This window comes from Moschus berezovskii, chromosome 18 (genome assembly GCF_049115385.1).
Source record: "Moschus berezovskii isolate FMDL1 chromosome 18, NW_MosBer_1.0, whole genome shotgun sequence".
Classification (NCBI taxonomy): domain Eukaryota; kingdom Metazoa; phylum Chordata; class Mammalia; order Artiodactyla; family Moschidae; genus Moschus; species Moschus berezovskii.
In genome coordinates, this window is record NC_142477.1 from 37630163 (window position 1) to 37652966 (window position 22804).

The 22804-nt window shown below is 40.7% G+C and overlaps 1 protein-coding gene across 7 annotated transcripts in view; it reads left to right on the forward strand.

Moving 5' to 3' along the window:
* The window catches only part of RAI14 (retinoic acid induced 14), a 172254-nt gene that overhangs the window by 134581 nt on the left and 14869 nt on the right, over positions 1–22804 (forward strand). For 4 of the 7 annotated variants that reach the window (XM_055422196.2, XM_055422198.2, XM_088827645.1 and 1 more), the window contains exons 5-12: positions 9710–9774; positions 13613–13670; positions 16164–16234; positions 18106–18212; positions 18839–19017; positions 19283–19311; positions 20519–20605; positions 21517–21603. In XM_055422196.2, the coding sequence (XP_055278171.2) occupies positions 9710–9774; positions 13613–13670; positions 16164–16234; positions 18106–18212; positions 18839–19017; positions 19283–19311; positions 20519–20605; positions 21517–21603 (683 nt within the window). The remainder of the gene's footprint in view (positions 1–9709; positions 9775–13612; positions 13671–16163; positions 16235–18105; positions 18213–18838; positions 19018–19282; positions 19312–20518; positions 20606–21516; positions 21604–22804) is intronic. The other 3 variants (XM_055422199.2, XM_055422200.2, XM_055422201.2) reach the window with 2 other exon arrangements.

The following is a 22804-nucleotide window of genomic DNA, read 5'->3' on the forward strand; positions in this document are numbered from 1 at the left end:
GCTTTTGTTGGTTTTTACTGGAATATAAGATTAGTCTGTTCTGTAGTCTTTATTGAGGCTTTTCATTAATCTGTGATGGATCCCTTTTGCTTCCCACCTGAAAACACTGACACCTCAGAGTAGTCATCTTGGGGGCAGATTGGTCAAGTGTTTTGGAAAATACAATTATTACTCAAAATATGGCCGGAAAACTCATATTTCAGAATAGTTTTCATAAAGTTTCGAAAGTTTTCTGTGGCACTTAAAAAATAATATCAGGGTCTGGGAATATTTATTCTTTGAGAATAGACTTGTTTTTTTATGACAGATGAAGAGCCATTTAAAGTCAAGTCAGGTAAATGAGGTGTCAATCTGGTAAAACCATTTTTGGTTAAAAATAGGGAGTGATTGAAGTAACAGAATGATTTTCCAGAGCAGTGCCACAGAAAGCTCCAAAAAAATATTTTGAGAAATGGCAATACTTCAGGTGACACTAGTGGTAAAGAACTTGCCTGCCAGTGTAGGAGACATAAGAAACGCAGGTTTGATCCACGGGCCGGGAAGATCCCCTGGAGAAGAAAACGACAACCCACTCCAGTATGCTTGCCTGAAAAATTCCATGGACAAAGGAGCCTGGCAGGCTACAGTCCATGGGGTCTCAAAGAATCAGACATGACTGAACACAAATTATTATGATACCAGCAGAAGAATGGTTTCTCTAAGTGACTGCCTTGAAGGGAACACTAATTTATGTTGCTAATTAAAATCATGTTTAATACTGAGATCCAGTTATTTTGTTTTTAAAGTTTATTGTTACTACTTTTAAAGTTGTACCACATACACGTAGAGCAGTGAGAGTGGCTACCATCCCCTTGATGAGATGTGTCCTCTTGAGTAGATGGGATTTCTTTAAGAAAATCGTAATCTAAAAAAGTTTGTTTTGTGTGAATAAACTTGAGCCGTAATATAATTTTGTTTAACTGCATTTGATGTTAAAAAATAGATAGGAATCTCATTATTTCCATCATAACTGAATATCGATCCCCCATGTTTTTATTAAAGGGAAAAAAATGTTTAATACATGTTCATTGTAGACAATTTGGGAAATACAGAAAACTGCCAAGAAGATAACCAGTGGTTCTACTCCAAGGGAAAAAAAATTTACTGTTTTGCTGTATTTCCTACCAGATTTTCCTGGTGCAGTTTTACAGAGTTGAGATCACATTATATAATAAACTTTAAATCCTGCCATTAAAGAAAGATTACCATGATCATTTCCTATATGAAAAACTCTTAAGAAGTATAGTTTTTTGTGGTTGTCTAATACCATGTGGATAGAGTTTGTATTTCCTACCGGGGCCCTCACTCAGTTCCTGAAAGCCTGGGGAGTCATGCAGTGAGACCTGGACACCCCAGCGCAGTTCCCTCCTCCTTGCCAGTGGAGATGGCAAGTGCTCCCAAGTGCTGGAGAGGAGGACTTCCCTGGCAGTCCAGTAAATAAGACTCCGTGCTTCCACTACAGGGGAGCACAGGTTCAGTCCCTGGTCAGGGAACTAACATCCCACATGCCACAAGGCATGGCCAAAAAAACAAAAAACAAGCTGAAGGGAAAACTGAAGACCCATCCTCCCATCCTGAACTCTTCTCTGGGCTGATTAGTGGAAACTGTCACAGCCTGTTTCTTTCAACTCTGATTGAAACTGGTAGAATCCATAGCACTTGGCAGCCCAGAACACCTTCCGTACATCCTGTGAGTTGGAAATGTCTTGAGCTGCCTGTCACTTTTCTCTCATTTCTAACAATGAGGTCAGCACTCTGGTCCTTGGGCTTATTGTTTTGCTTTGGTCTGAGTGAGGCACTGACTTCTTGTGATTTTTTGAAAGCGTGCAAACAGAACCCAGGAACAAAAGAAGGAAAAGCAGCATGGATAAAAGCACATGGAAAACCTGTTGCGTTATCTAGAACAACACTTGTCAGAGTTTTTCCTGCTACAGTGAACAAGATAAACGTGATGGCCTTTACTGCTCATGTCCTTCCTGTTGGCTATAACACCCACTCCTTTCTCTGCTTCTCAAGAATGCGAGTCAGAATCCAAGGGAATGAGAGGGACATTAGTCACTGTGCTTTAGTGGTTGTCATTAGCCCAAAACATTTGATGAAAGGATGAATTAAATGGCTCAACACTAAGTTGTGTCCAGCTTTTGTGACCCCATGGATTGCAGCACGCCAGGCTTCCCTGTCCTTCACTCTCTCCCTGAGTTTGCTCAAACTCATGTCCATCAAGTCAGTGATTCCATGCAACCATCTCATCCTCTGTCATCCCCTTCTCCTTCTGCCCCCAATCCCTCCCAGCATCAGAGTCTTTTCCAGTGAGTCAACTCTTCGCATGAGGTGGCCAAAGTATTGGAGTCTCAGCTTTAGCATCAGTCCTTCCAATGAACACCCAGGACTGATCTCCTTTAGGATGGACTGGTTGGATCTCCTTGCAGTCCAAGGGACTCTCAAGAGTCTTCTCCAGCACCACAGTTCAAAAGCATAGATTCTTCGGCGATCAGCTTTCTTCACAGTCCAACTCTCACATCCATACATGACCACAGGAAAAACTATCCTTGACTAGGCGGACCTTGGTTGGCAAAGTAATGTCTCTGCTTTTTAATATACTGTCCAGGTTGGTCATGACTTTCTATCCAAGGAGTAAGCGTCTTTTAATGTCATGGTTGCAGTCACCATCTGCAATGATTTTGGAGCCCAAAAAAATAAATTCTGACACTGTTTCCACTGTTTCCCCATTTATTGCCCATGAAGTGGTGGGACCAGATGCCTTGATCTTAGTTTTCTGAATGTTGAGCTTTAAGTCAAATTTTTCATTCTCCTCTTTCACTTTCATCAAGAGGTTCTTTAGTTCCTCCTCACTTTCTGCCATAAGGGTGGTGTTATCTGCATATCTGAGGTTATTGATATTTCTCCCAGCAATCTTGATTCTAGCTTGTGCTTCTTCCATCCCAGCGTTTCTCATGATGTGCTGTCTTTTCAGTCAACCTACCTGAAGTGTTGCTATATTATTGCTAAGATCCAGTTATCTTCAATTCTAATACCCAGTGAGAACTCGTATGAAATTCTGTTACCATAAATCCAACTGCCCTGCAGAGTTTCAGAGAAAACCCTGCTTGCAAAATATATCATTACACTGACCCTTTTAATTCTTTATATCCACAAAGTGTACAGGATGGTTAACTTGGTACAATTACCTACTTCTTAAACTGGTGACTGGATTTAAGTTCAGAAACAAAGGGATTTTAGTATCTATTTCTTTATCAACTATCCTTCCACATCAAATGTTTGGAAGTCTGACCACAGACTTTTCATAAATGCTTTACAAATAGTCTCAGGAGCAGAATCCTGTCCGCAGATAAAGCCTTGTGTGTAGTACCAATAGCGTGAAAGTGTTAGTCACTCAGTCGTGTCCAGTTCTTTGTGACCCCAAGGACTGTAGCCCGCCAGGCTCCACTGTTCGTGGGATTCTCCAGGCAAGAATATTGGGGTGAGTTGCCATTTCCTTCTCCAGGGGATCTTCCTGACATAGGGATTGCACTTGAGTCTCCTTCATTGCAGACAGTTTCTTTAACGTCTGAGCCATCAGGAAAGCCCAAGGCATCTCAGTTATCATCATTTTAGATGGCTTTGGAAGCTTAGGTGAGAGGATACATGTGACCATCCTAGTGCCCAGTCTCTCTTTCTTGCACATCAGGTTTTGAAAATGTTTCACATCTTAAACAAACAAACAAACAAAAAAAAGCTGTGATTATCACCAAGCCAAACACTCTCATAGTACAAATCAGAAAAAGAAATCCCCAAACTGGCAGAAGCTCATGACTCATGTTTTTGGTTTGTGGGGTTCCCCTCATTCCTTGGCTTCCCTGGTGGCTCAGCAGTAAAGAATCTGCATGCAATGCAGGAGACAGGTTTGATCCCTGAGTCAGGAAGATCCCCTGGAGTAGGAAATGGCAGCCCACTCCACTATTCTTGCCTGGAAAGTGATATGGACAGAGGAGCCTGGTGGGCTACAGTTCATGGGGGTCACAAAACCGTCAGACACAACTTAGCAACTAAACACACGCACCCCATTCCTTATCACCTATTTGCCAAACACCACCATAGACAGCAATTGCAGTCAGCTGGGAAAGTCTGCACCTAAGCTCGCAGTGCTGACTCTAAACAGGGCCTTTGTGTTTGCTCGTGTTCTTTGATTTAGGAAGAGGCATTCTGTTCTTTAGAAATGAATCATTTCTCACAGACTTCTAGGCTTTTTTTTGGGGGGGGGATGCCTGTAATTAGCACCCGGGAATATAAGATAGTATTAAACAAAGCATTAACAGAAGATTGAAGTAGACCAAAGAATCTTCTGTTTATTATCAAGTGCTTGTCTGAAGCATTAACTTTCATACTTCCTTTTTTAGCAGCTGTATGCATTTGACACAATGTGACCCAGGTGGCTTAAACAAGATAGACTTTTTTCTCTTTGAATTAAAAGTCCCAAATTGCTACGGTCACTCAGCTCCACACTGAGGACTCTTACCCAGACTTGTTACTCCACCATCCAGCGTATTGCCTTGGTCCTAACGGCCCAGGGGGGCTCCTCTGCTGCCTCCACATCCCAGTCCCAGCTGGCAGAAGGGAAAGCCCAGCTCATGAAGTGGGGTGCACTCAGATCTCATTGGACACAGAGTGATCTGTGGCCACTCCTGCCTTCAAAGGAAGCTGGGAATTCTGGGCAGAGCAGCAAATTGTCAAGTTTAATAATAGAGGACGAGGACTTCCTTTGTGGTTCAGTGGCCAAGACTCAATGCTCCCAATGCAGGGGGCCTGGGTTTCATAAGATCGGGGGGCTAGATCTTGTCACATGCCACCAGTAAGAGTTCAAATGCCGCAACTAAAAAATTCCCACGTGCCACAGCTAAGACACGGCACAACCAAATAAATGAATGTTAAAAAAATATAGAGAGAATGTTTTGCTGTAAAAGGAAGGGTAAATAGAAATTGAAGAATGATGTGTGATTTGTCACACTCCCATATCTTAAATTTTCCTTGATCCCTTTGCACACAAAGCTTCTTTTCTCATAGAAGAGAGTGAGAACTGAGCTATGGAGTATGGAGATACCCTAATGCACAGAGGCCTCAGGAGGGAGACACTGGAGAACCCTTCTTCTTTTCTAGGGTTTCTGGTGTTGGCTTGGCTTTTGTTTGGGTTTCTGGGTGGCCCTCCATTCTATTATGCCCTTAATCTAGCTCACATATAATACCAATCTAGCTCACATATTCTAGCCAAGAACAGTTATGTCTTAAACTCAAGTACTTGAGAGAATGGGTCATTTAAAATGTAATGGCAGACTGTAGCCCATTAAGTGTTTCATATTTAATTTGGAATAAAGGCAAGCCAAAAAGTGATTGCATGATTATAGTTCTTTACTTGCTGGTTGCGCACATGTATGCGTGTCTGAAGGGCCAACTCTATACAGTGATCAGCATAATCCGGCCATGAAAAGATTTCAAATGATGTATACATGCAGGTGCAAAAAAAAACCAAAAACTTTTGATTCTATGTAAATCTCTGTGCAGAGCTGCTTTGTAGAGATTAAGGGATAATTTCAAAACTCTAATAGTAAGAATGGTTATTGGAAATTTCTCTTTTCTCTGTGTGTGTGTGTGTGGTATTTGTATGTACATATATATATATATATGCATATATACACACACGCAGCTGAATCACTTTACACTGGAAACTAATACAATATTATAAATCAACTATATATACTTCAATAAAAAAGACACAAAATTTTATTATTCTTTATTGATGTGTAGTTTATTTACATCACTGTGAATTTTTTCTTTTTCAAAAAATATTTATATTGGAGCATCATTGATTAACATGTGTTAGTTTCAGGTATACAGCAAAGTGATTTACTTATACATATACATGTATCTATTCTTTTTAATAAAATTTGTTAAAAAAAGAAATACATCTTTCATACTCTGATCTCTCCCCTGGAACTGTAACTCAGTGAATAGATTTATGTTTCAGTGATTGAAAACTTGATGTAAAGATAAGCATTTCTAAGAACAATGTTTAAATATATTTAAAGTTGTAAATAAAAATCAAATTAATTACTACTATTATTGTTATATTGTTTATATCGGGCTTCCCTGGTGACTCAGACAGTAAAGACTCTGCTTGCAATGCGGGAGACCTGGGTTCCATCCCTGAGTCGGGAAGATCCCCTGGAGGAGGAATTAGCAACCCACTCCAGTAGCTTGCCTGGAAAATCCCATGGGCAGAGGAGCCTGGCGGGCTACAGTCCATCAGACATGACTGAGCGGCTAACACTTTCTTTCATTGTTTACATTCAGCATCTTGAAACTCTGGTTCTTAAGTAGACATTTCAAACCGTATCTAGTTGAGCATCTTTTGGTTCTCTTCGTTTTTCTGAACATTTCCATATTGCGATCTGAAACTGTGATTTCTCAAGCTTCAGCCTTTTGGTGTTTGTTTCCCTGGTCTTTGTCTCCTCCGAGTTCGTCAGTTTAAAATCTCTCAGCTGCACTTCAAGACTGTTCTTAGTCCCACCAGTAACTCCTCCACTGTATGAGTGAGTTCCGCTCTGTTTCTGTAGCAGTCTGAAATCATCGAATAAGTGGTTAATGTCCCAGTTAGCTTGGGAGATGGTGTTCCGTGACTGGGCCATCCTTCTTAGACTCTTTGAATAGCAGGATTCTTAAACCACCTGGAATAGCCTCTGACACTTGACTTATGAGTAGCACTGGTGTCTTCACTCACAGGCAGAATTCTGCTGAACTGCACTTGAATTAGGGTTGCCTTGTTATTTTCCTATAGGGAAATTGCTTTCTGATATTCCAGACAGATCCACAGCCAAATGGAGGTCAGTCTTAGTGGGGGCTGGTTACAGTGAAGTTCTGTCACTAATATATTTTCTCCAGAAAATTTTGCATTTGGAAAGAGAATTTTGTTTTAATGGTAGCTGTGAGAGACATCTCACTCCAGGGTAATGTTGTCCAGGGACCGATGCATCGTTTGAATTTAGAGACTCTTTTAAGTGAAAAATGCTTTTGTGCTCCTGGTTAGGGAAACCCATCACAGGGCCAAGGAATAAAAGAGTGTTGTTTCTGTAGAAACACAGTGCTTACTTTCAGGTATGACTGGAACACTTGCACTGAGAATGAAGGCCTGTTATTTATTTTATGATGGTTGTTTAAATCTCCCTACCCTCTTGTCTCTGGAGAGCTGTGCCTTTTTCCAGTGGGTGCTATTTATGTATTAGAAGAGCTTTTGTCTACAGGATAGACACAAGTTAATGCATTGCATACACGACATAAACAGTCTTCTACTTACAATCAGGATGGGTTCCAAAAGTTCATCTGTAAGGCATTTGTTTAAAACACAGAATGTGCTCCTCCTTAGAAACACTGATCCAAATGATGGTCGAGGGCCCGGCTAACCCACCAAAACTCAACTCATAGTTCAAGCAAACTCACTACTGTGTGTTTTACCTCCTGAAAAGAGGTCTCCTGTGGTAAAAGGAGGAAGGGGAAAAGAAGATACTTGTCTTCCTACTTCCAAAGATCTCATTGCCTTGTTTCCTGAACTTCTTCATCCTCATCCATTTGGGCAGAGGTCAAATGGAGTGTCCTACCTCCCCCAACCAGCTCCCGCTATGCATACCCTTAAAATCTCTGCACAGCTTCTCAGCAAAGAAGGTATCTGATCTTTTAATCTTATACATGCTTTTGGGCAGCTCACTGTGGTCCTAAAACCTTCTCATTTTAAATACGGTATTTCCTAGCTATATGATTCTTTAATAATTAGTGGATTTCTGGTAAGTATTATAAAGACTAATTCAGAACAGAGAAATGGTATTTGGAGACCAGATCACCATATAAAAGAAGTTGTTCCTCTAAGCCAGGGGTTCTCAACTGGGTTATGTGATTCCCACCTCTCCAAGGGATGTTTGGCAATGTCTGGGGACATTTCTGCCTGTCCCACCTGGACATTCAGTTGATCGTGGTCAGAGCTGCTACTCCTCATCCTATGGTACATAGGGCCACCTTCCATAGCTTCGAATTTCACTGACGCTAAGGCTGAGAAACAAGCTTTAAGTGTGGGTTGCTTACAGGCGTTACATTGGAGGTGTCTTGATCAGTTTACAAATGCAGGATTTAGGAGTTTGGTTCCCTGTCCCCAAGTCCCGTCCCCAGACATTCATAATGGACAGACTCTCTAATTGAAATTGACAAGTGTGTATCAAGAGCCTGGTCTGTGTTAGCACACACATGCTGTTTCTTTGGTCTTTGTTTAGGCTTCCCAGGGAGTGCTAGTGGTAAAGAACCCGTCTGCCAATGCAGGAGATGTAAGAGATTCTGCTTTGATCCCCAGGTTTGGAAAATCCCCCGGAGAAGGAAATGGCAACCCACCCCAGTATTCTTGCCTGGAGAATCCCATGGACAGAGGAGCCTGTCAGGCTACAGTCCATAGGGTTGCAAAAAGTCGGACACAACTGAAGTGACTTAGCACAGATAGGCACTTGGGATACAAATTTTATATTCCAAAGGGAAAGGAAGAATAGTTGAGTACATAAATGTGGGGGGGGGGGTAGGAGGAGAGGGGAGTCAGGTGAGAAGGGAAGGTTGAAGGTGCTGAGTGCTATGAAGGACAAAAACATGAAGCAAAGGGATGAAAGGAGTAGGGGAGGAATTTTAAGTGGTGAGATCAGGAAAGGCTCATCAAGAAGCAGGTTTCAGTGGCATCAGGCAGGTAAGAGGGCAAGCTGCATGGTTATCCTAGAAGAGGATCCAGGCTAAGCAAAGAGCAATTCTCTAGGGCCCGAGAGTGGAATCCTGCTAGCCTGGTAGCCACACCAGGGCTGTCCCTGAGCCCCTCACCCACAGATGTTCTATAGGCCCACTCAGTAGTGCAGGGGAGGGCACTGGGTGTAATGTTTAGTTGCTAAGTCGTGTCCAACTCTCTTACAACCTCGTGGACTGTAGCCTGCCAGGCTCCTCTGACCGTGGGATAGAATTTCCTAAAGTTATCTGACCACAGAAACGTCAGAGAGTCTCACGTTGGCGTCACATTCTTTGAAGGGAACGTGAAGAGATGTTCCTTTGATAGTGTTGTTTTTATAATTCTTTTCCTTCTTCCACCCGTTCCAAGTTTGAACATCTGAACTACAGGTAATTCCCCTGCAGAGCTGGAGCACATTTGGAGGAAAGCAAAAGGACAGGTGGAAGTGGGGTTTCATGTGGGTGCTGGGTGTGTTCTCTGCCGCTGCCTGTGCTGGGTTCCGGGGCCCGTGGCAGTCATGGCTTGGTGTCACTGTTGTGGACGCAGGGCATTTGGCACCCATGCTGACAGCTGAAAGCAGAATTTCCAAGTTGCATACCTAGAGTCTACCGCAGGCTTCTAGCCCAGAGCTTAATTGTACCCCAGGAGAAAGGCAGCTGGCGTGGGCCCTGAATGTTATCCAGGGGGCAGGATGCTGTGTTCTCCCCACTTTTGTCACAATGAACTTTGCAGATAAGAAGTGGAGGCGTTACTCTCCAGAATAACAATTCATCTTTGTTGGAGAACAGTTTATTTCCTCATAGTTGTCTTCATTACAGAGATAAGAGATTTAAAATGTGTGGTCTTTTTCTTCCAATTTTTTTTTAATCCATTTAGGACACAGTGCTTTGCACCTCGCAGCCAAGAACAGCCACCATGAATGCATCAAGAAGCTCCTTCAGGTAAAGTGGAACAACTTAAAATTATAAATGTGTCATTTTAAAAAATTGAAAGTAACCTTATGTGTGTGAAAGAGCAAATAAACACATGCATACTCCTTTAGATATTATCCCAGAACCTGGGTTCTCTAAGAAGCTTCATTATTAAAATTTCAGATAGCTAAGGAGAAGATTATTTCCATAGCAGTTCCACTGGTAGAGAAGAGGATCCTAATAAATTTGAAGTGCCTTCCTGGGATCCAACTCTTTTGTCCCGTTTATTCAGCTCTTATTTTTCTTTTATTCTTTTTGGAAGGACATGTACCCTTTAAACAGTCACCTTACCTGTGCTGTTGGCGATCCTTACAATACAGGATCTCTAATATCCTAGTATTTATTCTCGCTCAATCATTAGTAGAATGCAGCTTTTCTTGAGAAGCAAAACTTCAACCACTGTTTCCTTGTATGTAACTTGATGAGCTTTTAGTTCTTAGTTTTTGTTCAAGTTCTTGGTTTTATTCTTCTTTATAATTTTAGGTCAACTCCCTGGTTGGAAACTTCCTTGCCAGGAAGTTTTTGTAACGATCACTTAGGGCGACAGCTTCTGTCTATCTTTAAAGATGAATATTTAATGAAATCCCAATAGTTCATACAGCAACTTCCAGCTGTTGCCAGTCAAAATGCAGTCTTGGCTGTTTTTAGGAACAGCACAGAGCAATAAACTACGTGTTTGGAGTACTGTCTGTTCTATTGAGCTGTCGTCTCGTCCTTCCTGAGCACTGTTTGGGACCCAGCATCTTGCTTTAATTTGGCTTCGCAATTCTGATGCAGAAATGTGGGCACATTCTTCAAGTTGTCCTGCTCTGTTGATCACACAGCTTCTTGTCTTGCGTTACATGATTCAAGCTACCTCCAGTGCCAGGAATGCTTAACCTTAACAGGTCTTTGAAGTGAAATTCAAGAAAGATAGATCAAAATCTGTGGTGATGAAGATGATTTTTATTATGTGCCTTCTCTCTAAAGAAAGTTACAATAGAACTTTTCTTCTCTGCCTGCTCTGGGGCTGGATACCCTGGATAAGTGAAAAGCATTGACTTGCCCAAGTGCCCTGCCTCCACACCCATGGTCTTAACTTCAATGTTTTTAAAAAACCTTATTTGTATCCTAAGTCCTTGTTCCCATCCTGGTTTGGCTATCCAGACTTTGCATCTGGCTCTGATTTGAGGGAAGAATGAACTTGACAAGCTGGAAATCCTCATGGGCAAGGACCAGATATTCTAGCCTCTAATGTAATTTTATATCTGGTTATGCAAATAGATTGGTTTTTCTCTGGAATCTTTGAAGCCTTTAAACAGTTCCTTGTGCTGTTCTAAAATTAGGCCAAAGCATGGTAAGTCGTAACATGATCTCTATTCTTATTACCACTGAAGGGCAGACAAACATTTCCAACATTGCCTGCTCTCCGCAGATCATCTGAATGGTGTTCTTCTTTCTGGATAGTTGTGAAAACCAGAGGCTTTGATGGCCTCCTAGTGAGTTGTTTACTTTGAGTCCTGCACCCCTCTGATCTCTGCTTCACTTCTTGTCTGGGCAGCCCACACCTTCTGCAGTGGGACCACTGCCGTCTCCTGCCAGCCCCTCACCCTGCACCTTCTGCAGCCACTCCTTTCTCTCTGGCCTTTGCTCTTACTATCTGTCTACTGGAGAGACTTCCCTTCTCCAGGGACTACCATTTCAGAGTTCCCCCTCCTCAAGGCAATGAGCACAAAGAGAGCCTTGTGAGAGTCTTCAAATTCAGATGACCTCTCCTACCCCCTGCCCCCCATCCCCTGCTCTGTCCTCTAGCAAGTGGGCCCTGGGCACTGTGTTAAATGGCGAGTGTTTACTCGTGAACAGAGCAGCCCCCATCCTGCTGGAGCTTGCCACTTGGTGAGCAAAGACACAAATGCCCACGACAAATTGCACATCACTAAGAAGCAAACGGGCTTCCGTCTATGGGGTCGCACAGAGTCGGACACGACTGAAGTGACTTAGCAGCAGCAAGAAGCAAACTGACAAGAGTATTGTGAGAGGTATTCTGGAGGGCCTCTGTAGAGGAGCTGAGATTCAAGCTGAAAATTAAGCGGTGCAGAGAGCCATGGGAAAGTGTTCCAAGCTGACAGAAAAGCAAATGCAAAAGACCTAAGATCGGACCTTTTGCAAAAGACCTTTTACAAGTGCAAAAGGTCAGAAGGGCACTAAGTAGTCAGGGAGGAAAGAAAGCCAGTGAGGAGACGTGGGGGAAGTTAGGGAGAAAGAAAAAGAAGGGCCCATGGGACTCTCCTGACGGTCCAGTGGTTAAGACTCTGTGCGTCCCCTGTAGCAGGTTTGATCCCTGATGAGGGATCCCTCATGCTACACAGTAAGGCCACAAAAAAAGAAGGGCCCAGGATGCAGCCTTGTGTGACATGATGGAACTCTGGAGGACTTGGAAGTAAAGAGCTACACTGACAGTTTAGAAGGTCTCTCTATTTGTATAGAGAATTGACTAAAGAAGGAAAAAGCAAACCGTGAAGATAGCCAGGTGGCCGTCAAGGCTGTCAAGGTGAGTAGATTTTGGCTCAGACCAGGTGGTGATGATGGAGGAAAAGAGGAGAGTTGATTAGGGTGTGTTTGGGGTACAGAATTGACAGACATGGTGGTAGACTAGATATGGGGGGGGGAGCAGAAATCAAGGATGACTCGGTGGTTGCCCTGGGACTAGAGAGATGAATGTGCTGTTGACAGTGGCAGGGTGGGTTGGGAGGATCAAGCTGCACCAGGAGGGGACCCCAGAAGTTTTGGTTGTGTTGCGTTTGAGGTGCCTATAGGCAGTGGGTTATGAAACCCAGGCTCAGAGATGCCGTCTGCTGTGTACTGACATGAACACAGGCTCCACGCAGCCTGTCTGGGTCTGAATTCTAGCTCTGCCACTTACTGTGACCCGAGGAAGTTACTAACTTCTTTGTACCTCAGTTTCCTCATCTGTCAATGGAGTTAATGGTATCTAATCAGGGTTGTTAGCAGCCTTAAAACCATTCCTTAAACAGTGCCTGGCACATAATAGCCAATACTTGTGAAGTAGTTTTGTTGTCATTGTTAAGATATACATTTGGGAGGCATAAGCTTCTCGACGGAGTTTTGAGCTGTGGGTGTGGATAAGACGACCCAGGGTGATAGCGGAAAGAAGAAGAAACACTGGGTAGCCCTGTGTTCCCCTCTGGGGAAGGGTGGCCAGAGCAGTGGGAGGAAAACCACAATTGGATGGGCCAGGCAGGACACCAGGTGCTGAGAGGAGAGTGTTTGGAGAAGAGGGAGTGGATTGCAGGTAAGAGGTTGATGAGAGGAGAACAGAAATGTTTGTCGTCATTAGAAATATGAAGGTGGTTGGTGACTTGGATTCCCTGATCCAGGGAATATTCCTCAAGGAATATTGAGGACAGACGCCCAACTGCAGTGGGTCTGGGAATGAACAAGAGGCAGGGAGATGGTGTGTGTGCAGGCACTTCTTAACAGAAGGTTGGTTTTGTGAAGCGGGATAGAGAATTAGGAAATGGGGGACAGGTGGGATCATGATAAGAATTCCTAGAGCATGTTGTTTTGCTGGTGGGGATGATCTGTTGGTGACAGAGCTGATAGAATAGAGAGGTAACAGTTCACTTGTGTCTTGACTGCTTCGAGGTGAGTCTCTCTCCCCATGAGACCATAAGCTCCTGGAGCACAGCAGCTGGGGCTTATTCAGGTTTATACTTTGCTTAGTAAGTTGCATCATACCTTGCAGAAAAAGGATGAACTGAATAGAACTGAAATTTACTATACGTATTTATTGATTTTTGTGTTATAGTCTAAATGCCCAGCTGAAAGTATCGACAGCTCTGGGAAAACAGCTTTACATTATGCAGGTAATTTTGCTTCTCTTATTTGCTGTCTTCTACCATGAGAAACAGTACATTTTCGTTTTCCTTATTTAAGCCATTAACCTTACCACTGTTATTCCTGATGCTGTTTTCTGTCACCATTCCTAGACATTATTCCCCTTTTCCTCAGTTTGCAGATTGTGTAGGGTTTTACTGAGGAATACAGCTAGAATTTGTCAATCGCCTGCCAAAAACTAGTAAACACTGTCATGATTATTATACTTTAATTAATGTGAGGTTCTTGTTTAAGAGACTTTTGAGCATTTGTAGATTTCAGGTAATGTGTGGCACAGATTGTTTTTCCTTTGCTTGGGGATTAAAAGGGACTTCCATCAATTTTATATATCAAGGTTTGGTTTTACTATCGGTCACACAGTTTCAAGTGACAAAATGTTGATACAGGACTCTGGGATGATTAGATTTACAAATTTCTTTTAGTCCTAGTTGTAGAAAACCTTGGGGCTTCCCAGGTGGCACTAGTGGTAAGAAATCTGCCTGCCGATGGAGACTTAAGAGATGTGGGTTCAATCCCTGGGTCGGGAAGATCCCCTGGAGGAGGGCATGGCAACCCACTCAAGTATTTTTGCCTGGAGAATCCCATGGACAGAGGAGTCTGGTGGGCGACAGTCCAGGGGATCACAAGGAGTCGGAGACAACTGAAGTGACTTACCATGCACGAAGAGCTAAGCCAAATGTTTGCCTCAAGGCAGCCAACAACTGGCAAGCGCTGACCGTAGATCTGGATGACACTGAAATTAAACAGTATTTTAAAACACCACTAATTTATCCATCCTACTGACCTAGAGCCAGACATCTTGGAATGTGAAGTCAAGTGGGCCTTAGAAAGCATCACTAGGAACAAAGCTAGTGGAGGTGATGGAATTCCAGTTGAGCTATTTCAAGTCTTGAAAGATGATGCTGTGAAAGTGCTGCACTCAATATGCCAGCAGATTTGGAAAACTCAGCAGTGGCCACAGGACTGGAAGAGGTCAGTCTTCATTCCAATCCCAAAGAAAGGCAATGCCAAAGAATGCTCAAACTACCGCACAATTGCACTCATCTCACACGCTAGTAAAGTCATGCTCAAAATTCTCCAAGCCAGGCTTCAGCAGTATGTAAACCGTGAACTCCCAGATGTTCAAGCAGGTTTTAGAAAAGGCAGAGGCACCAGAGATCAAATTGCCAACATCCGCTGGATCATGGAGAAAGCAAGAGAGTTTCAGAAAAACATCTATTTCTGCTTCATTGACTATGCCAAAGCCTTTGACTGTGTGGATCACAATAAACTGTGGAACATTCTGAAAGAGATGGGAATCCCAGACCACCTGACCTGCCTCTTGAGAAACCTGTATGCAGGTCAGGAAGCAACAGTTAGAACCGGTCATGGAACAACAGACTGGTTCCAAATAGGAAAAGGAGTGCGTCAAGGTTGTATATTGTCACCCCGCTTATTTAACTTATATGCAGAGTACATCATGAGGAACGCTGGGCTGGAAGAAGCACAAGCTGGAATCAAGATTGCTGGGAGAAATATCAATAACCTCAGATATGCAGATGACACCACCCTTATGGCAGAAAGTGAAGAGGAACTCAAAAGCCTCTTGATGAAAGTGAAAGAGGAGAGTGAAAATGTTGGCTTGAAGCTCAACATTCAGAAAACAAAGATCATGGCATCTGGTCCCATCACTTCATGGGAAATAGATGGAAAAACAGTGGAAACAGTGTCAGACTTTGTTTTTTTGGGCTCCAAAATCACTGCAGATGCTGATTGCAGCCATGAAATTAAAAGACGCTTGCTCCTTGGAAGGAAAGTTATGACCAACCTTGATAGTATATTAAAAAGCAGAGACATTACTTTGCCGTCCAAGGTCCGTCTAGTCAAGGCAATGGTTTTTCCCGTGGTCATGTATGGATGTGAGAGTTGGACTGTGAAGAAAGCTGATCGCCGAAGAATCGATGCTTTTGAACTGTGGTGTTGGAGAAGACTCTTGAGAGTCCCTTATACTGCAAGGAGATCCAACCAGTCCATTCTAAAGGAGATCAATCCTGGATGTTCATTGGAGGGACTGATGCTAAAGCTGAAACTCCAATACTTTGGCCACCTCATGAGACGAGTTGACTCACTGGAAAAGACTCTGATGCTGGGAAAGGTTGGGGGCGGGAGGAGAAGGGGACGACGGAGAATGAGATGGCTGGATGGCATCACCGACTCTGTGGACATGAGTTTGAGTGTACTCCGGGAGTTGGTGATGGACAGGGAGGCCTGGCGTGCTGTGATTCATGGGGTCGCGGAGAGTCGGACACGACTGAGCGACTGAACTGAACTGAACTGAACTGAACATCGTTTCTCTTCAGTGCAGCCAAGCATCATCTGCATAGTGGGTGGACGTGAATTTTCTTTCCTAGAAGTGTTTGATGCCCCTGGTTGTGAGACTAGCTTTGTGATTTGCTGTGGTTTCTGTGTCTTCCTTCCCTTAGCCACACAGGGCTGCCTTCAAGCTGTGCAAGTCCTTTGCGAGCACAAAAGCCCCATAAACCTCAAGGATTTGGTAAGTACCAGATGACCACTAGAAGTGGAGATGGACCTTGGTTTCTAGAGCACCATGGGCTCCTTCTGGAGCATTTGGCAAAAGTTTGCTGCTTTCTGACCTAGATTCTCTTGTGCAAAACAGATTTTGGTATTAGCCCCATTGGTCCTTAAATTGTTAATAAAACGTTTTGCAGCATGCGCTTTCAGTATTTATTTCAAAGGATGGACACATGGCTTACTATCAACCTGAATATTAATAAGACTTATTTTCTTGACTTTTAATAAATAAAAAATAAGTCTAAACAGTTCTATTATTTTCTTTCTGCACCCCCATATATCACCTTTGGTGCTCCCGGATAGTGTTTTTCAACTGTAAAGACCACTTATAGCCTATTTTAACCTTGCTGGACTATTTCAAGAATGAATTCACATGCCTCTTGCTCCTGTTTACAGCACTGAATTTCCTGCTATAGCATAGGAGAAGGCAATGGCAACCCACTCCAGTACTCTTGGCTGGAAAATCCCATGGGCAGAGGAGCCTGTTAGGCTGCAGTCCATGGGGTCGCTAAGAGTCGGACATGACTGAGCGACTTAACTTTCACTTTTCCCTGTCATGCATTGGAGAAGGAAATGGCAACCCACTCCAGTGTTCTTGCCTGGAGAATCCCAGGGGCGGGGGAGCCTGGTGGGCTGCCGTCTATGGGGTCGCACAGAGTCGGACACGACTGAAGCGACTTAGCAGCAGCAGCAGCAGCATGGGACTTGACATGTATAAGTTACACCTGATGGGGACATTGTGAAGTGAGCATTTAGAATCTGTAAATAAATTCACACTTGGTGAATCTCAATACTTTATAACCAGAAAGTATTATAACTTCACAGAGATAATTTTCTAGGAATTCTGAAGTTCTACTCTGAGTGAATATTTAATCTTTAAGTAGCAGTTGTATTTTTAAATATCCCCATGTTAAAATAATTGGATATACTATAACTTTTTTTTTCCTTTGCCTATTTGAATACATTCTGCCTGAAAATTATTGTCAACCCCATATGTGGGGAATCGTCAATGCAAGAACAGAATAAGAGCTTCTCTTTATGGCTTGCATAATTTGAGTCAGGTCCCCTCTTCACCCTAAGATTATGGAAATTGTCACCTATAAATTCTCCTGGTATTTTTTTCATTTGTTTTAGACTGTGATGTTGAGATTCTTAATTCATTTTGTAATTTGTATGAGCTGATGTTGAGATGTTGTAATTTGTATGAGCTGATGTTGAGATTCTTAATTCATTTTGTAATTTTTTCCTAAAGGAATTGTCAATTGTTATATTAAACAAACCTTTCTTTCCATCAGTTTCTTTATCTTGTCATGTGTCAGTAATGGACAAATAAACTCTTAACTTATGTTTTGATACCTAGTAAAATTATGAAAGCATATGCTTTCCGAGAAGACAGTTGATGGCATGGCAGGATGCTAGGATACTTAGAAGAAAGTGCTTAGAGAGCATGGGACCCAGTAATGCCATGAGGAAACAACCCTTCATTTCTCTGGAACATGGAGAGCCATCTCTCAATCAACATGGTATACTTGCCTCAAGCCTTGACATACTTTGCGTTCCACTTTCTCTCTCATCATCACCAGACTGAATGACAGTCAAGGGATCAAGGAGCCCAAGAGCCTGGCTCCTTAGGAAAAGCCGACAGTCAGTGAAATTCCATAAGAAGGGTTGTGTCAGTGTGTGATTTTGGCCTTCTGGGGGGGCAGACTATATTGGTGGGTCAAATATAAGACCAGCAGGACAAATCAGGAAAAAGTACAGAAGGAATCAGGACCTTTGCAATTCTGGTATTTGACTTCTAAATTAAAATCTTAATCTGACTTTGTCTCCTAGGATGGGAATATACCACTGCTTCTTGCAGTACAAAATGGCCACAGTGAGGTCTGTCGCTTTCTTCTGGATCATGGAGCAGATGTAAATTCCAGAGACAAAAATGGAAGGTACCACAGAATTAGAAAGCACGTGATTTCACTGATATCCACATTCTGAGAAGTTTTCACAGCTGTACTTTGGATCATTTGTTTTAAAGCAGTTTTAACTTCTTTACTGTTTTCTACCTTTTTTGGATAATTAAGAATCTGTTTTGACTTAAAAAAATATATTCTCCAGACCTCTGGGAGCATCATAGCTAACTGTGTCTATGATGACATTATTAAATGTTAAAATGGATAGGTCATTTCCTTTGACTTTTCAGGCAAAATAAAAGTAAACATATTGGTTGTTATTTAAAAAAAAAAAAACAGTCTTAATAATGTTATAGGTTCTTTATAAAATTTGATTTGAGAAAAAGACAAGATTTGTGCCAGTCATATTTAAATTTCATCATAGTTAGAAGATTATGTCTATGTTATTTGACCTAATATTTTTTATGATTTAATCTGAGGTTTTATAAAACAGCTACCCGATTTTGGTAGCATTCCACTTTGAATTTCCTGGAGTATTAAGAGTAGTACAGGTTTAACTGCACTTAATCTCCTTTTCTCTGTTTTTAAGACAAATGAAATGATTTCCTAGCAAAAGTTTCCAGATTTTGTTTGTACTGATTTTTTGTCTCCTCATTCTTTAGAACTGCTCTCATGCTGGCTTGTGAGATTGGCAGCTTAAACATCGTAGAAGCCTTAATTAAAAAGGGTGCAGACCTAAACCTTGTAGATTCTCTTGGACACAATGCCTTACATTATTCCAAACTCTCGGAAAATGCAGGAATTCAAAGCCTTCTATTATCAAAAATCTCTCAGGATGCTGGTATGTGAAAGAAAATAGCCAATGTTGTTTCAAATTTATCCCACTCCATTTTCCCCAAAGAATAAAGGAATTTGTACAATATATTATTCTTTTAAATATATTCCTGGGGAAAAATGAAGTGTTGAATATTGTGTATGTTGTGTATATGGGTGTGTTTGTGTGCGAGTGTGTGTTTATATACCCCCCCAACCCAAAGTGGATATGAGTCATTATGGTTCTTATGGGTTGTTTTTTTTTTTCTCTCTCTCTCATTTTTCTTGTATAGATTTAAAGACACCAACAAAACCAAAGCAGGTATTTATCTTTGGAAGAGGAGATTCTTTTTTATCATTGCTTGTGGGAATTTGAACATGTTCTGATTAAACCACTCTGTGGGCCATTAGGAAAGTGATTAAGACTAGGCTGAAACTTCTTAAGAAGTAAAATATCTTGAGAATAAATGATTCACTGTAAAGGGGTAAATATTTTCTTAATGATTTAACCTGTTCCCAAAGCATGTAACTTTAAACTTGCTACTCATATATTCATCTTTTTTCTGAAATGTACTAATATTTCCTATTGGTGTGAAAAGGTTTGATGTGATTTTTAACTCTGAGAACAACAGTATTTTAACTACTTGTAATATCACATGATTACAGAACTCTATCCATATCCGTGTTAGATATTTAATGAAAATATGAGATTTGCCACTTTCATTTTAATTAGATCTTTTCTAAAATGTCATTCATTTTTCACAAATAGAAATTGAGATGTTTACCTGTTACTTTGGAGTTTTTCTTAAAAACATAGTCACTATGGTTTATTAGTGAGCTACGTATTTGACTATTTTATTTATGTCAAGTTTCTTGGAAAAATGATCATACTGAGCAAATACTTGATACTGAATTTATTTTGTACCAGTTGTGTTATTTATCCATAACCTTCGGAGATGAAGTTCTCCCTTTCCCCCATATTCATAGTAATTCCTTGGTATCTGCAGGGAATAGCAAAATCTGCAGACACTCAAGTCTCTTATATAAAATAGTGTGGTACAGTTGGCTGTCTGTATCTGTGATTCTGGGATATGCAGATGGTTGAATCTGTGGGTGTGGAACTTGTGGATATGGAGGGTCAACTGTACATTTTTAAGAGAAGTAATGGAAGTAATGAAAAGGTAGGGGAAATACCACTGCTTTGCATTAAGATGAGAGCTAGATTATGAACATATTCTGGGTTCTAAATTGTGGTAAACAATTCCTTATCCTCTCCTTTCCAAGTTCTGCACACCAACTCAATCTGGTTTTGTCTTGTGTTTTTTATTTTCTTACTTTAAAGCATGGACTGCTAGAAGAACACTTGGAGCATGCATATTACTTTATGTTGGTAGCAGGTTTCAGAACTTGATAAAGTAAGAAGTGCATGAACTGTTGAGGTTTTTCTCATTTGTTTGATGAAGCTATTTACTCAGACTTTACTAACCTAACTAACCCACCTCCATTCTTTGGACTGTGATAACTTTCAGCATGATCAAGTCTCTAAAATAAGCTCAGAGAGAAGTGGAACTCCAAAAAAACGCAAAGCTCCACCACCTCCTATCAGTCCTACCCAGGTAAAAATGAAAGAAAACCAACAATGAAAAAACATATAACAACAAAGCCATAATTTTGTCATTTTGTGTTTAGGTCAAAAAGAACTGTTTTAAAATTGCCCCTTAAATGCACATTTAAAATTTTCTTTAGCGGTTTTAAACTACAAATAGTGATATGAAGAATTTTGATTATAGTAGGGAAATGATGTTGATTCTTACTTATTTCAAAGCTGAAGAATTAGACTGTATGTTTTTGTAAGTTTCAGAATTCTCAAAATCTATGACAGGACCTTTTTCCTTAAGATAATAAGCTCAGTCAGAGCTCACATTAACAGCTCTAGTAAAGTAGGGAGAATGTGTGACCAGTGAGACATTAGTTGAAAATGAATTTTAGTTGTTTTATCAAACATTATTGAAATATATTTGCCTTTCATATTACATTTAAGGTTGACTAACATTAAAGCAGCTTTCATTTTTGAGCTTATAGTGATTACTGAGTAGAAGGGGAAGCTTGAATAACTATGAAATGGTAAATAAAAACAAGCCAGGGTTTATTATTAAAAGAAGCATAGGCCATAAATAGAATAATCTTTATCAAGTATTTGAGAGGAATATCTCCTTCAATAAGCAATATTAAATATGTTAGCATATTCATTAATAATATTCTCAATATGCAATAGAAGTTTTATAAATTTATAAAGTTCTAGTAAATATAGGAGCGAAGTTCCTTAGTTATTTCTACTCTGTAAACTTTCAGAAAGTATTTGAGATAGGTAAATTGTATTGAAAACATGTTACCCTTGAATTAATTGAAACTAAGCATAATTACTATTACATTTATTTGCATTGGTTAAATAGGCTAATGCTTTGGCACTGGAGAAGAAAAACTTTTGAAGAATTCCTTGTTGATGGTTTTCATTTTGGTTTTTTAGTTGAGTGATGTGTCTTCCCCAAGATCAATAACTTCAACACCACTTTCAGGAAAGGAATCAGTATTTTTTGCTGAACCACCCTTCAAGGTATTTCTTTTCTGTGTCCAACTTATTACTTAATTTTAAGATATACAATAGATTTGACTTAAGTTATATAGCACTGGGTAAAAGAGAATATACTTCCCAGTCATTTTGTTTACAACCTTTTCATCAGAAGGCATCCTCTAATTATTTTTTCTGGTGAGGACTCCATAAAAAAAGAGTAGACTGAATATATTTATTAACTATTTAATTTTCTTCATTTAAAAAAAGGACAGAGATAAGAACTTACCTGATAACCAGTCATATTTCTAAATTGAGTTGACATAATATCAATAAAAAAGAAAGAAATGGATAGTCTCTGATGTCTTACTAAGAAGTAATTATATATTTTTATATAATTATAAAAGTAATATGTATTTATTTTAGAAATGTTAGTAAATCCATTCAACCTGATTCTCTAGATTTGTGGTTGGAACGTATTTTAAGGAATGAGAGGATATTTCAATTTAATATTTGTTTACCTAAGTATCACTAGGAAATTGTACTTGGAAAAAAAGTAAAATTTATAATTGTTAAAGTGAAATTTCAATGGCATAATTGTGTATTTATTTCCCCTATCTAAGAATTACTAAAAATAAATTTACGTTTAACTTAGATGCACATTGATCTAAAAAGATTCTATCAACCTATCATCTCCCTTGTGTTAACTAGATTTTATTAAAATATAAGGCAAGGAAAGGAAGTTATGCCTTTATAATTACCATCCTAATATCTTCTAATATGATTATGGCTCAAACGGGGCAAATGCATTCCAAAGAACAATATGACAGATAATGTTTTTCAGAATTAGAGTGTAAAAAGACTTATTTCTTTAAAAAAAATCACAGAAAGATAAAAAGGACACCACCATTTGTAATAGCTAAAGTTTAAAAAGGTAAAAAAATGCCAGTGGGTGGTGATGATGTGGAAGAACTAGAACTCTCATACTCTGTTGGATGTAAAATGGTACAGCTACTGCAGCCCTCCAGGCTCCTCTGTTCATAAGGATTCTCCAGGCAAGAATACTAGAGTGGGTTGCCACGCCCTCCGCCAGGGGATCTTCCCAACCCACAGATTGAACAGGTCTCCCACATTGCAGGCGATTCTTTACCATCTGAGCCACCAGGGAAGCTCACAGCTACTTTGGAAAACCATTTGACAGTTTCTGTAAAAGTTCAGTAGACACCTAACATATCATCTAGCCATT